The 16,022-nt window shown below is 39.2% G+C and overlaps 1 protein-coding gene across 2 annotated transcripts in view; it reads left to right on the forward strand.

Annotated features, from left to right (window-relative positions):
* LOC124256224 (protein MEMO1-like) overlaps positions 1–16,022 on the forward strand; it is a 102,772-nt gene that overhangs the window by 20,753 nt on the left and 65,997 nt on the right. For both annotated transcript variants that reach the window (XM_046690204.1, XM_046690196.1), the window contains exon 2: positions 6,595–6,676. In XM_046690204.1, coding sequence (XP_046546160.1) covers positions 6,595–6,676 — 82 coding nt within the window. The remainder of the gene's footprint in view (positions 1–6,594; positions 6,677–16,022) is intronic.

The following is a 16,022-nucleotide window of genomic DNA, read 5'->3' on the forward strand; positions in this document are numbered from 1 at the left end:
CTTAAGCTCAGTACTATGTTTATATCATATAAGTATATTAGCTAACAAACTCTAAAGAGTTTTTTTGCTATTTGGCTTAAGTGTCATCATATCTTAAGCAATATGGTTACATTATAACATGTATTAGCTAACAAACTCTACGGAGTTTTTGCTATTATATATGTAACTTAAGCTTATTCATATCTTAAGCGCAGTACTATGTTTATATCATATAGGTATATTAGCTATCAAAAATCTAAAAGAGGTTTTTGCTATTATATATTTGGCTTAAGTTTCATCATATTTTAAGCTTTATGGTTACATTATAACATGTATTAGCTAACAAACTCTACGGAGGTTTTGCTATTATATATGTAGCTTAAGGTTTCCTTCATAAGCTCAATACTAGGTTTATATCATATAAGTATTTTAGCTAACAAACTCTAAAGGGTTTTTTTGCTATTATACAATTAGCTTAAGTTCATCATATCTTAAGCAGTATGGTTACATTATAAAATGTATTAGCTAACAAAACTCTACGGAGTTTTGCTATTATATATATAGCTTAAGTTTAATCATATCTTAAGCTCAGTACTATGTTTATAACATAAAAGTATATTAGTTAATAAACTCTAAGGAGTTTTTTTGCTATATACATTTAGCTTAAGTCTAATCTTATCTTAAGCTTAGTACTATGGTTACATTATAAATCTATTAGCTAATAAACTCTACAGAGTTTTTGGCTATTGTATATGTAGCTTAAGTTATTTATATCTTAAGCACAGTACTATACTCATATTGTAAAAATATATTAGCTAACAAACTCTACAGAGTTTTGCTATTATATATGTAGCTAAAGCTTATTCATATCTTAAGCTCAGCATTATATCTATATCATATAAGTATATTACCCAACAAACTCTAAAGAGTTTTGCTATTATATAATTAGCTCAAGTTTAATCATATCTTAAGCTTAGTACTATGTTTATATCTTAAAGTATTTTAGCTAACAAACTCTAAGGAGTTTATAATAGCATATTAACAAGCTTAAGTCTATTAGTCTTAAGCATTGTATTAATGTTATATATACTTTATCATAATAAGTACATTGTAATAACCTTTATATGGCAGCTGATAAGTTAGCAGCAGGAATTCATCAGTTCAGTGCCTTTATGAAGTTCCCATAGGGTTATTACAATCATCACAGTTCAAATCACTAATTATTAAAATCCAAAGTATTATATATTCCCACCTCCTTTTCCGTCGGATTCTACAAGCAAAAAGAGCATGAGTCAAGATAAGGAAAAATATGTAATTTTTAGAGTAAACTTGATATTTTATACTTATCCTGAGTCATGAGGTAAGCCCTCCCATCCTCCCCACATAACACTTTGGATTTCCCTGTAAATTCAAATGTTGGGCTCAGTATATGAGGAGAGAGTGAGGCACATGGGTGGAGGTGGCGCCCTCGTTCCCGCGCTTGTGGAAGGGAGGTAACTCGTGGTGAGTACTAATTAGTGATTTTACATTGAAGGGAGCTTCAATTAGGGAGATACAAGTGTTCCACTATGTTCGCAAGAAGAAGAAGACAAGCAAAAAGAGCATGAGTCAGGATGAGTATAAAATATCAATTTTACTCTAAAAATTACATTATTATAGCTCTGGTAGAAATGGGGTTCACGTACACCAAAAGGGGAGGTGACAGAGCTGTGTTTAGAGAAAAGTACTTAATCCTGTCCATGCGATCAGCTTATCTCAGAACAGTTGAAGAATACTGCAATTTGGGGTTTCAAATTATATACATTTATGAAACCTGGTGTAATAAAAATCACTCAACCGATCGGATGTGACTTCCTTTAGATTGTTCTAAGGCACCAGTGTTACCATCAGACAAAGGTAGATGCCTGATCATCTTGCATGCTGGTACCCGTAGCAAGGGACTGATTGGGGGTTGTCACTTTGTTTTTGAGGCCAAGAAATCTGATGTTGATTATCATAGCGAAATGAATGGGCAGGTATTTTTGGATTGGTTCGAACATCAGCTTTTACCGCAGCTGGACGAACCAAGCATTATCATTTTGGATAACACCAGTTACCATAACCTGCGTGTCCCTGGTACCATCACACCCACCATGAGCAATCTCAAGGCTCAGTTGCAGGATTTTCTCACTTCCTGTAACGTGCCTTACAGGCTCTCAGAAACAAAGCCCCAGCTCATGGAAAAAATCAGGCAGCACAAAAAGCCAATCCGGTACATCACCGACAAACTAGCTGCAAAAGAAGGCCACATAGTTCTGCGTACACCGTACGGCACTGTGAGCTCAATCCCATCGAGCTGATCTGGGGTAACTGTAAGAATTTTATTGCTCGCAATAATACCACATTCAAGCTTTCAGACGTTAAAGAGCTTGTGTATGTTTCTTTTGCGAGAATTACCCCAGAAGTGTGGCAAAAGGCTGAAGACGTGTTCACAAACTCGAGGACGAATACCGTCTGCGGGACGCCGTTAACGTCAGGCGAGTTGCACCTGTTATAATTCCGCTAGAGTCCTTGCCCAGCAGTGATACTGACACTTGATATTTTGAGACTGTCCCTTCCATGCACTGCCCATGCGTTACATGAACGCTGTCACCCTGTCTGCCTGCCAGGTGGGTCAGAGTATAGTTTGTTTCTTAGAAGTGTTTCTACCATGGAATTTTTTCTAAGTTTTTCGATATTTTACGAGTAATCATTATGAATAGGGAATGGTACATCGTGATTACTCATATGCCACATTAGGTCGAGGTGGTATGAATAATTATATGAGTTTTGAATCTGTTGGTAAAGCAGCACAAATGACGCTTAATAAAGCCATCTTAAACAGAAGACATATCAGTGATAACAGGAAATGGGTTACATTTCTTGTTTACTAACAATAAATTTCAAGTGATCATCATCATTGCTACAGTCATTTATTCTAAAAACATGTGGGCACACTTGATTTCTGAAAGGCATATTTAAAATATTTGCCTGGTGCCGTAACGCACACTTAGAAAAAAAAGGGCAGAAAAGGGTTTGCCTCAACTATTGATATGAAGACAACATTTGCCAAACATGAAGTTAGTGCTATAATGTAATTGCGGAAGTATGCCAAAAAACATGAATAATGGTAACTTTGTTTTATTACGCATTCAAAAACTTCTTTTTTTGTGAGGGATGTGTTGATATGCAACAAGTCTTTAGACGTTATGAAAAGGGTCAGTGTTTGCCATGACACAGAAAACCTGCATATCTGACTCCCAAAAACATGTCCATGACTCCCTCAAATGACACAAGGAGTCATGATGACTCCTAAATTTTTATGCAGAAAACCTGCATATCTGACTCCCAATAACGTCCATGACTTCCTCCCATGACACAAGGAGTCATGATGACTCCTAAATTTTTATGCAGAAAACCTGCATATCTGACTCCCAAAAACATGTCCATGACTCCTTCTCATGACACCAGGCCCCGGGATCACGAAAAAATCTTAAGTCTTAAATTTACTTAGCTAATCATGAAACTGGATCATGAAACACTCTCAGCAAAATCTTAGCTAAGACTAAGACTAAAGTTACCATGGCAATGTTAGAATGATGTAATCATGCCACTCGTAAGTAATTAAGGAGAATAGTTTAGTAGCAGGCACCTGCTGAAATGTTCCAAACAGGTCAACTGATGCCTTAATCCCTGCCGCAGTGAATTTTAGTGTCTTTACAGTTGGGATGTTTTGGAAAATACACTAACACGAACACCTAAGTGCGCTTTCTGCTGTCTTTTCTCAAATTTTAGACAGCCATTAGTCTATTTGTAGCATGCATAGGCTTAATACTTTTAGAACATACATAGAAATAGTATCGTAGCAAGAAGTAGCAAATTAAAAATAATTACAATACAGTAATGTGATATGTTTATACAAAATTGTCAGTTTCTGTGCAGCGTGATGCCACGACTGGCGGAAAATCTCGCAGAACAACAACGGTAATGATTGGCATATCTGGCGTCTTCTCTTACTTACAATAAAAACGATAAAACATATAACAATACACAGATAGTCAGAAACATTCTGATTACTTACATCACACATTTATGTACAAACGATCCCCTATTTCAAGGGAAAGGTCGTCGCAAAATCCTATGTAGGAAATCGGTCAACGGTAGTAATGTCATATACGTTACATTGTTGTTACATATCTGGCAATTTCTTTGAGGTGAAGGTCGGTTGAATAAGAGTAAACAATCGCCATGTCCCACCGATTACACTTTCAGTGTTACGATGTATATTTTGTGTATCGTTTAGATATTTTTTCATGAAACTAATTGCATTATCTACATTTAGCCTTGTTCTACATAATATCCGTGGATATATGGTATACAGTTTTTATTCTTTGAAGGTTTTTGTTTGTTTGAACAATATTTACATAAGAAATTGACATACTGAGTGTAGTACACCATGTTTTAAACCCTTAAACAAGCATTAGAAGAACAAACGTAGGCATAAATGCAACATGTAGTTTAGTTCTTATCATGTGCAATATTCGCCATTCGACCAATATTACAGTTTTATATGAACAGGTTAATGAACAGCAATTTAAATTAGAGTTTAAAGTATAACTGACAATATTAATGAAAATGATTTTGATATTTTATGAAATGTATATGCACACATTTTTAAAGAAATTGTCTTCTTCATTGAATTTGGTTATTTCGTTTTATTGACGAAACGGTGATGTATAATGATTGGCCTGGTGCGTGTTTGTCACAAACATTTTACAGTTCACTTTCATTGTTTTCGATAATATAATGAATTCATATTCTAAAAAAAATATTGTAATGGCAGGATATCAAACTGTAACTATATTTCTACGAAAATTGTAAACAAAATATAGACCATGTCATATCTTACATTGGACAAACCTTACATCATTATTCTGATAGTTCCATACAAAAAGAGCTATGTTTTTTGCATCTTTCTTTGTATACTTATGAAGAGAAATAGCCACGTAGTCATAAACAAAGAAAAGTCTTATCCTAAATAATATATTCAGGTGTTGCGAAATATTCTTTTATACGTTAAATTGATGCCAAACAGGTGTGCGTGTTGTTCATATTAAGATACACAGTCAAACCGTCTAATTATGGATATATTCAGGACATTATTGAAATGGTAAAATAAGTCATTTTAAGTTCAGTCGAAATAGTGTTAAATTCAGACATAGAAACCGAAACCTTTTATACAATTCATGGAAATTAGGTGAGATATATACTAATCAGCATACCAATGTCGTCTTTTTCCGATGTCGCAAAATACATAAAACAAGCAATGACGTCAACTAATCTTTTCAGTAATTTCATTACATTTGAAGATATGGCTAGTACTCGGTTATTAATGATGCAAAATCAGTCAAAATACATGTACACAAACAGGAGAATATGTGAATCTAAGAACTAATATACATATCGGATAGGGCCATTCAAATCGCTTTTACGTGCTTTCTCATGTAGTGCATTGTCATCTTTTCTTATAAATTGTGAAGCTATCAAAACGTATCTGCTCACATTGGGGAACTTTGTACTGGAATAGTTTGGTTCACGGTGAACAAAACATAACCAAAATATAGCGTCTGTATCCACAACAAATTCTCTCCAAGTGATCTGAGTTACCTAGTGTTAAGCATAGCGGAGTTATGCCCCCTTATCTTTATACGTGCATGACCTCTCTGTCGTCGTTTGACGTCATACAAGAAAATCTATTTTCGACATTTATTGCGAGTCATTTTTAATGTTGAGCTTATAACGTTATGCATAAGAAAATAAACCCATTTCATATATACTTATGTCGTTCAGATATCAGGCTGTACTTTCTTCGCTCACACTTTCCGTAAAGTGAGTGAGTTTAGTTTTACGCCGCACTCAGCAATATTCAAGCTTTATGGTGGCGGTCTTTCTGTAAAGATGCCAAATTTAAAAAATCATGGCACAGTGCTTTTATCGGTGCACAGTCAAAAGCGGAGAAATTTACTGTTTTTTAATGCATAACAAAATTTTGGACATCATTTAGCAGTGTCTGTTTCTCAAACCGCGGAGGTATTTGCATTTATATTTATACCAATGGATAGGAAATTCAATGTTCTACATTTCTGTGTAATTTTATAGCCGTACGCAAATCCAGGACCACACTAGCCCAAATTTTGCACAACGTTCACTTTTCAAACCTTATGAAAATGTGCACCTGGAAAAAAAACTCTGCACAAAAGAGGGGTTAAGGCTGGTAGGTAGCAGTGTCAGGATTTAAGACAAAAAAATGATCTCAGTCTTAACTTAAAGACTAAAAAATGTACGTGATCCCAGATGTAAGACAATTTCTTGTACTTAAGATCAAAATGACAGATTTAAGCAATTTTTAGACTTAAGTCACTTTCATGACCCCGGGACCAGGGTGTCATGATGACTCCTAAATTTTTATGCCCAGGGCAAACACTGAAGGGTGGTGATAGGGTTTCTTTGTAGTTTACATGTGTCAATTTACTGGTTTGTAAATTTTCATCTCATATTATGGCAATAACACATGGGTTACATGATGTTATGTTTCAGAAGACGATTTGAGGAGTCAGCTTGGAGCTTGGCTTGGGAAAGTAAAAGCAAGCCATCTTCCTGCAAGAGCAATAATTGCCCCGTAAGTTTGATCACTGTATCTCACTCCACAAGAACATCAGTAACCAGACTTTTGGTGTGAGAAGTAACACTAATTTACTGCACATCCGAACACTTGATAGGCAATGACATATTGAAATGAAAAGAAGATAACTGTGGACACATGTCCAGTATGCCTACCTTACATAGAAAATGATAAAATGACCAGTTCATGATTGTTCAGAATCCCAGGTACATGGGATGTGCAACATATGTGTTTTTATTGCCTTGTACTTTCTGCTTATGGATAACTCAACTCACTATAGAAAGTTTGTACATACATGTACTTTGCTAAGTGTGCAGCATCTATTTTAAGTTCTTTTGAAAGAGACCCTTGAAGATCCGGGTTAGAATTGACGCTTGTTGTAAGAGGTGACTAACAAGATCGGGTGGTCAGGCTCATTTGTCTTGGTTGACACATGTCATCGTATCCCAATTGTGTAGATCGATGCTCATGCTGTTGATCAGTGCAGTGTCTGGTCCAGACTCGATTATTTACAGACCATCGCCATATAGCTGGAATATTGCTGAGTAGGGCGTAAAACTCAACTCACTACTTACTACTCTTTTAAAAGAGTTTGTTTAAAACTCTTGCTTCAGAGCATGTTTACATTTTAACTTCTTAAAACTAAAGCATGCATGTATATGAAGTGGTGGAACAGTATTTTCGGTCTTTTACTACATAAGTCAATGAACCAATTCTTTTTCAGAAGAGGTGCTCCTTGGGGTACTTGTAAGCATTTAAATGGCCATTAAAATTCATACGACAGTTGTCACTATATTTTCTAATAAAACATTTACCAAACAAAAAACTTGTTTTTGTCTTGTTTGGCCCCAACAGCCAAGAGCGGGTAACTCTAACTGTCAACCTCGTAACTCATCTTTCATGCTGTCGTTCTGTGTGGGTGGTTCATTGGACACTTCAAGTTGAATTCCGCTAAGATGAGCGAAAAGAGACAAATACTGTATGTATGCTTCCTTTCTTTATTGCATGGGCGATAGGTAGGAGCGTTCTCAATTATTTTCATTCATGATATGTTGTAACTTTACTCGCCATTCCCTCATTATCATGCCATGTGGCTTGCAAGATGGCGGACGTGGTGGCCTTCTTTGCCTTATACCATTTCATGGTTAACTTGAAAGCTTACACACTTTGGTGGGATTGTTTCTAGTAATTATATCCAACAAAGGTGTATTTGGACATGCCTTTTTCTAATTTACATTTAAGTACTGGCACGTCGTGTTATGAATGGTTTGTTGTACGTGAGCTTGGGCGCTACAGCCAGCTATTATTCATTCAGCATTTGTACAAGTTTCATTGTTCTTGCCCTCGTGCTCCGCTCCTTTCTGGTGGTAGATGTGGCATGCTTTCAGTTCTTTACATGTTTTACCATGTTTAGTACCATAGTTTTGCTTTTGTTGGTTCGTGTAGCACTTCAATTTCACCCATGTGTCTCTTTTTGTGCATGTTACTTGCATATATATGTTACTGGAGACAAGTGTAATTAGTGGTTATGTATAATCACTGAAAATTTCAGTGATTATGTCTCATGCCTGTTTCACTCAGTGGTTATGTCTAATTACTGAAATTTTCAGTAATTAGACATAATCACTGAAATAAACCAGGGAAAATTATACTTGTTTACTGAAAACATATTCTTGGGTATAACTCCCTATGTTTATATTGTACAATAAACTCTTATACGAAATAATAATGTGACAAAGAAGAACCATGCTCATTAGGTTTAATCTTAATTTACAAGACAACATTAGAACGTAAATAATAGTCAATTACATTTCAGGAATCTTTGATGATCACAGACTGAGTCATTTGCGCAGAGAGACTGTTGAACAATACATAGATCATTTTGGTCACGGAAACATTTTCCATTTAACATGCCACCCTTGGCAGGGGCATCTCTGACGATTCATCGGATGATAGCGTGGACACTGGTGATGAGGCATCAGCACTGGAAGCAGGAGATTCAATGGCAGAAAGTAGATCATCTTCTGACTGCAGCCGCTGAAGGATCTCATGTGGGAGGGTTGAAGATGACAGGCCAATCCAAGCATCAGATCCGAAGAGAGCTGCAAATAGTGACCTTTTGATACCACTGTGGAGTTTCAAACTTTTCTGAAATTGGACGAACTTAAGTCCTACAGTCCAATCACTCGTGTTATTGTCTCCAAGCCAAGCAACTAGGATGTTTTTTATTTCACAGTTCGCCCTCTCTACAGAACCTTGGCTTTGGGGATGATCACTTTACAGTAGAACACGTCCAAAAGTTATAGCTTTAACACGGATATAGCATGATCCATAAAACAGAAGGATATAGCAAATGAAGTGACCTCAACAAATTTCAAAAGTCCCCAAGAATATGCCAACAGTCCTTTATAATATCATTACAAATTATTATGTTTCCTGGAATAACTGTAACATATACGTAGAGTAGCACGGATTAATTAACGGCTATAGCTTTTAACTGATTTACGTGAATAACGAACTTCCCCAAGACTGATTTACTACCCCAAGACCCAATTAATTAGCGTGATTAGCTTAACTCACTCAGTGTCAGCTCAGCCACTTAGCGGTATACATCAATCTTGTTGGCGGTGAATCAACATTGTTTGATGGTCATTAATTAATTAACAAAACAAACATATCGTGTTTAACCCATTCAACATTGCAGGCTGAATAATCGCCACAACGTTATTTCCATTGTCAGAGTATGATTGGCTGCCTTAGGTCACGGTCTAAATTTGACCAATCACGATCCTTATAGCAGACTGTGGCTAAAAAGCGCCATTAGAAACCAATCTTTATCCAATAAAATCGCTCTTTACAACTGTGAAAATACTCTCGCAAGGGTACAGTGATATTGTTGATGTTTCAGAGCTGTCTAACGATACCTCACCTCGCATGTTATTCATAATGAAGCTTCAAAACGGAGGTATTTCCCGTTGTTGTGTCATGTTAACTTAACGGAAAGCCTGAATACATAAAATGAAAATATAAAAGAAAAGGCACGGGCATGTTATGACATGTCACAAATGGAAAAAAAATCGCTACAGTTTTTGCTTCTTTCGTGGTTTATCTGGACATTATAAATGTAAGCGTGCATTTTCATTAAAAAATCAATTTATTTAAGTTGTAGTTGTATTATTTCAATTTCATCATAAAAGTAAACTTCATATTTATCAACATGATATAGGTAATGTCTGTGAATGTCTACATCTCTACAATCCAAGATGGCGGTCAAATGTGAATAACGAACAACGGATATAGCGAACTAAATTTCTTGGTCCCTTGGAGTTCGTTATATCCGTGTTCTACTGTATGTATATGTTGGTTCTGTTCGCTTTTGCAGTTGAAAAACTGCATTACGTACATTGTGGTTCTGCCCCCTCAGGATCTGTATGATGATTGTCTCCGGTGTCTGGCTGAGGAAGCCCACGATGGTCAGCGATACGCCATATGTCTGGCTTTCACGCCAAAAGCTCAGAAGAGCCGGCATGCGGACCTGATGTTTGACACCAACATGCTTCAGGCAGGGGGTGAAATTTGGGATGAACACACACACACACACACACACACGACGAGAGGTAGGGGTTAAAGCAGGCAAAGTTAGCTGATAAGGCTTCTTCCTCCCCTACATACAACCTATTGTTGCTGCACTCGCACCATTAACTATGGCTGATTTATCCACTTTATTGCAGCAATAGATGTCTTCTGTTAAATCGCTTATCTCCGATGCAGTGTCCAGTCTCTGGCTGATGATCGGTGCCCAGGTGATGTCTCCGGTTCATCCCGAGGCAGACCCAGGGCACTAGCCCTGACCCGGGCTCTGGCACCTCGGTCATGTGGCTGCTGAGTGCACAGGTGCCACTGGTCGCCTCAACGTCTACGGGACATCCTGGGCTCATCGGGAACCTTGATTTGTCAGGCTCTTCCTTGGTATCTCGGTGCCATAGTTAGGTCTCGAGCCGCAGCTTGGTCGATCTGGGCACCCTGGCTCTTCTTGACCCTTTTGTCAGCTTCCTTGTTAGCACCCTCGCAGACTAGTCTGGAAACAGAGTTCAGTCCTCAAGGCACGTGAGGCGGAAGCTATCGAGGATGATGAGGTATTGGTGGAGTCGGGGAGGTCTGATTTTCTCACTCTGATTGTCACTGAGGCAGGTGTGCGATCGTATCGCCACCATGACACCTCCAGTGGTTGTCTGGAGGGACCTGACCCATTGGGAGTTGCCAAGACCCACCTTCACATTTTACCTTCTCTGGTAAGCGAGGTAGTAAACCCCACCTCTTAGGTACTCGTTCCTGGTTCGATCTCCACTAGTTGAACCAACGGTACCTGATGGGGGAGGAGGGGTTGTTCGAACCACCTGTGGTAGATAAATGCATTTATGCTTCAGTTACCCTCAGTGAATCTACTGATCACACCCTGGCTTTGGCTACCGTTCATTGCCAATAGCCGAACGTTTAAGTCTGCGTACTGTTCCTTCGAGGAACAATATAGGTCTTCAGAGGCAGATTGCAGACCAGGGACGCAGTGGGGATGATGCGTCCTCACCATCTTTGGCAAGGCAACTCATGGAGGTACACTCTCATTTGACGTGTGATAGCATAAGAAGCTGTGCCAGCCATATGATGAGTTCTGTTATGGGCCTGCGTCAGCTCTGGTTATCAGTGGCTCCGTACTCGCCGGCCACTCAACAAGCGCTGCTGGCACTGCCTTACAGGATGGGTTCGACCCTCTTTCTTGGGGCACTGACAGTATTCCGTGAGGCCGCAGAGGCGGTTAGTACCTTTAAAGACTCAAGGCCTTTATTGGAACTATTGGCTGGCCCCCAGTTCTTGCTTCTGCATATCCTTCTGTGTTAAGGAAGGATTCTGCTAAGTGGACTGCCCCGCTGCAGACATGCAAGGGCAAGGCTGTTCAGTTGCAGCTGCCTTTTCAGAGGAAAGGGAAGTCGGACCCGACTTCCCAGTAAACATTCTGTTGGAGTCCACTGCCTTCGGCCAAACATCCCTGCCGGCAGCCAGCTTTCCATCTTTCTTCGGGAATGGGAAAAAGCCACTTCAAATCCCTGGGTCCTGTCCACGCTTAGGGATGGACATATGCCACAACGGAAGTGCCGCCCTCATGAGAGAAGGCAGAAACACTCCATGCCGAGGTCCAGTCGTTGCTGGACAAGGCAACTCTCAGATTCTGGATCTGAGGTCGATCGCTTCCGACACCTTCCAGCTTGATTGCATGGACAGCGTACTGTGGGCCTTCCCACCAATACCACTGATTCCCAGGGTCCTATGCCTGCTTGCCACTCAGCCAGCTCGACTACTTGTGCTACTTGCACCTTTTTGGTTTGGTTTTTGGTTCTCGGGTTTCTGGCTCCGCCTCCTGTACTGTTACCCTTTTGACCGGACCTTCTATCCCAGAACGGAGGACCCCACCCGAATCCGGAATCGCCTCCAAGTGAGCAGAATTTCTGCACCAGTTGCAGACACAATTCTGGCTTCGTGGAGGGATTCGATGAACGTTTGTTATGAGGATAGATGGGCCTGCTATGCACAGTGGTGTGTCGGCAGGGGGATTCTTGATCCCTTTTCTGCAGATTTAGTCTGTGTTGAGTTCTTCAGTCTTCAGCCGGTCTTGCCGCTTCAACTGTTAAGTTGGAAGGCAGTAATTTTTCTTGTGGCGGTAATGTCTGGCAGATGAGTTCGCTACATTCATGCAATGTCAGCGGATCCTGAGCTAACAGTCTTTCACAAGGACGGGGTCAGCATTCAATTGCCAGACTTATACCGTCCTAAGATACACGGCACCTTCCACATCATGGCACCTATTGAAGTTCCTGCTCTATCTCAGCCTCCATCATCCAGTACCTCTCTTCGACGTGCTCATGTCCGTAAGGCTCTCAAGGCTTATATCAAACAAACAAAGGCAATCTGAAAAGATAAGCAGTTGTTCTGCTGTTATGCAGGTGGAAAGGCTGGTCTTCCGGCGAGCAAGCAGACCATTTCTAGGTGGCCTGTGTCTGCCATATTGAGACCCTATACAGTACTCTTCCAAAACAAAGGCGTGCGGGCGTGTCAAATATTCACCTATAATGCTAATTCAAGTTGTAGTTGGGTTCGTTTGCCAGATTTATTAAGTACCCCAAGGAGGACCTCTTCTGATAATGGAGTTGAACAAACCTGCATAGGTTACTGATTCTGTGAAGGGGGGATTCTTCCTAGGGGAAGGGCCACCCACCTCGCCACATTCTGTCTGATGACGTTCACCATGAAAATTGAGTTACGAGGTTGCCTGCTCTTAGGTGTTGGGGCCCTGAGGAGCCCTGAAGGGGTGGCCGAACAAGACAAAAACGAGTTTTTGGTTTTGCAAATGTTTTATTAGAAAAAATAGTTACAACTGTCACAGAAATTTTAAATGGACATTTAAATGCTTATAAGTACCCTAGGTGGACTCTCTTCAAAGAATCAGTAACCTGTGCAGGTTTGTTCAGGTTTGTAATTACTGGTGTGATACGGTATCATATGAAATCTGTTAAAACAAATCAGAGGCATGATACCAGTTAGCTTTGAAATATAATTAAAGGCACAATGTCACTACACTTCTCTAAAAATACATAATGCATTTCTCTCAGTAATACTATCAGCACTCAGGGAAGCTACCATATATTTTGTTAAAATATTTTTTACGTATTTAGATGACAATATTAAAGGTCACATGCAACGTAAAACACAACTTTGCAGATTCTGATACATTTCGGTATGGACTTACAGTAACAAATGATCAAAAATGAGTTCGGTCTCTGTCACATTATGTATTTACACAGACAGGCAGGTGTGATACTTGTACACATGACATGTTACGGTGTCTGTTGAATGCGACATGTTATACACAAAAAATGAGTAATGGGTATTTACAAAACCCAACATCTCTATACACACATAAAGAGTGTATCGGCAAATGAACCAGCCAATGAAAGTCTTCATTACACTTAAGTGCACGCCCACCCGATCTGACTGGGTTTGGTATCCTGGGTGCTTCGTTTCGAGGGAAGTGATCCCAAGTACAAAATATTGCACTTTTGATTTGCGATTGTACGCTTATAATTTTGTTTATTTGTTTTTTTCATAATCAGCAATGTATATTATATGTCATGAATAAGTGATAATTGTGTTTTAATTATGTTTGTTTTTTTGGTTGCATGTGACCTTTAAATTAAAAAGTTCGAATGAATTAATGCAACGTTGCATTAAACTGACTCTCATGCCCTCTACTGGCCAAACATAATTTCAAGTCAACCCCATAGAGTTATGTCCCTTGGAGCACTCTTCACGAATGTCATATGCACAACTTGTGATTGAAACCAGTTTGGCATACACCGACAACACCGCGTGTGACAGTTTTCGATGTACGGAGCAATTGTTTACATTCCATATATGGCAAGTGTTATCCGTTTGGAAGCTGTTCGCCTCGAAGTCTCAATTATCGATTTCAGACAAGTCGTAAGGGATAATAAGTCCTAAAGTGAGTGCATATGCCCCCAATATATAAAATATAGGCCAAAATAGTGTCGAAAATGTGACATTGTGCCTATAACAAATACAGTTCACTCTACCCCCATACACTTTAATATTGTAAACCAAAAGTCACTGTGTTCTTTAATCTGATTGGTTGAAAAAAGTGATCAAATGGTATTTGATTCCCGGAAATTCTCTGCGTATTAATACATACAAACATCGCTCACACCATTGTATTGTTACATCGTCAGCTGTGATGACGTCATTAAAATCATATTTTGACGTAAAGTCCGAATGACGTCACAAATAAGGAGTTCCAGATGCTACCATGGGAGACAGCCGAAACGGCCGGCTGATGACATTTCACTGCTGTACCCGTACAAGATGTCAATGAGAGCAGACACAAAAAACGTGTGTGGACCTTTTGGTTTACTTTTGTGTTTACAATGTCGATAAACATCATGTGTTGGCGAATTTCGGATGTTATTGAGTATTTGAAGCACGGGAATATTTCATTTGAAACCTCCGGCTGACGCCGTCGGTTCCAAATGAATTACCATGCTTCAAATACTCAATAACACCCGGGAATTCGCCAACACATGATGTTTATCTCCTAATAGTGTATTAAAGTACACTTTTGCCCTGAACAAATATAGTTAAAGTACGAGGACGCTTGTGTCCGAGTGCTTTAACGTTATTACAGTTCAGGATAGAGGAAACTGAATTTCTTTTCTGAGATACCAAATTTTATACACAAGGGAATTAATCTTGGCAGAAAACAAGCAGCAAAGCAATGGTGTTGGTGACCTAAATTAACAATCTTCATTCAGGGCTAACTGATGGGCTCTTCCAATGACATGTCTGCCCCGCTAGATTAAGACGCATGTTCCCCTGAAAACAAATGATAAATATCATCTCTATATTATTTTGGTTACGTCTGTGATTATCATAAACAACATTGGGCAATGTGAACGTCGCACTTCTACCAATGTAAGTTTAGAACAGTAAATGAAGTTAACTAGTCTCGCGACGTTCCAAGAATGCATTCTGGGACTGTGGACTTAGGCTTATTCAGCAAACATTGCCATATTTAATTTAATTTAATTGTGATTCCAGCTGAGACGTTTCTCTGTTGAAGAAACTTAAACGTAATGTTTCCACCAGTGATATAACACATGTTATATTTGGGATTACACTTTCTTAGTAAAGTACAGATTCTAGTACTTTTGGGGTTGAGTCCCAGCGGTGGCTGAGCGGTCTAGGCGTCTGACTTTGTGTGCTGGCGATTAGGTGCCTGACTCTGAGGGTGCGGGTTCGAATCCCGGATGGGACTCAACCCAAAAAGTACTAGAATCTGTACTTTACTGAGAAAGTGTAATCCCAATTGTAAACCCAAAGGCACTGTGTTCTTTAATCTGATTGGTTGAAAAACGTGATCAAATGGTATTCGATTCCCGGAAATTTGCTGCGTATTAATACATACAAAATTGCTCACACCATTGTATTGTTAAGTCGTCAGCTGTGATGAGCGTCATTAAAATCATATTGTGACATAAAGTCCGAATGACGTCACAAATGAGCAGTTCCAGATGCTACCATGAGAGACAGCCGAAACGGCAGGTTGATGACATTTCACTGCTGTACCCGTACACAATGTTAATGAGTGCAGACACAAAAACCTTTGTGGACCTTTTGGTTTACTTTTGTATTTACAATGTCGATAAACATCATGTGTTGGCCAATTTCCGGGTGTTATTGAGTATTTGAAGCACGGGAATTCATTTGGAACCAACAGCGT

This window comes from Haliotis rubra, unplaced genomic scaffold (assembly GCF_003918875.1).
Source record: "Haliotis rubra isolate DU_JTF1 unplaced genomic scaffold, ASM391887v1 Scf116, whole genome shotgun sequence".
Lineage (NCBI taxonomy): Eukaryota > Metazoa > Mollusca > Gastropoda > Lepetellida > Haliotidae > Haliotis > Haliotis rubra.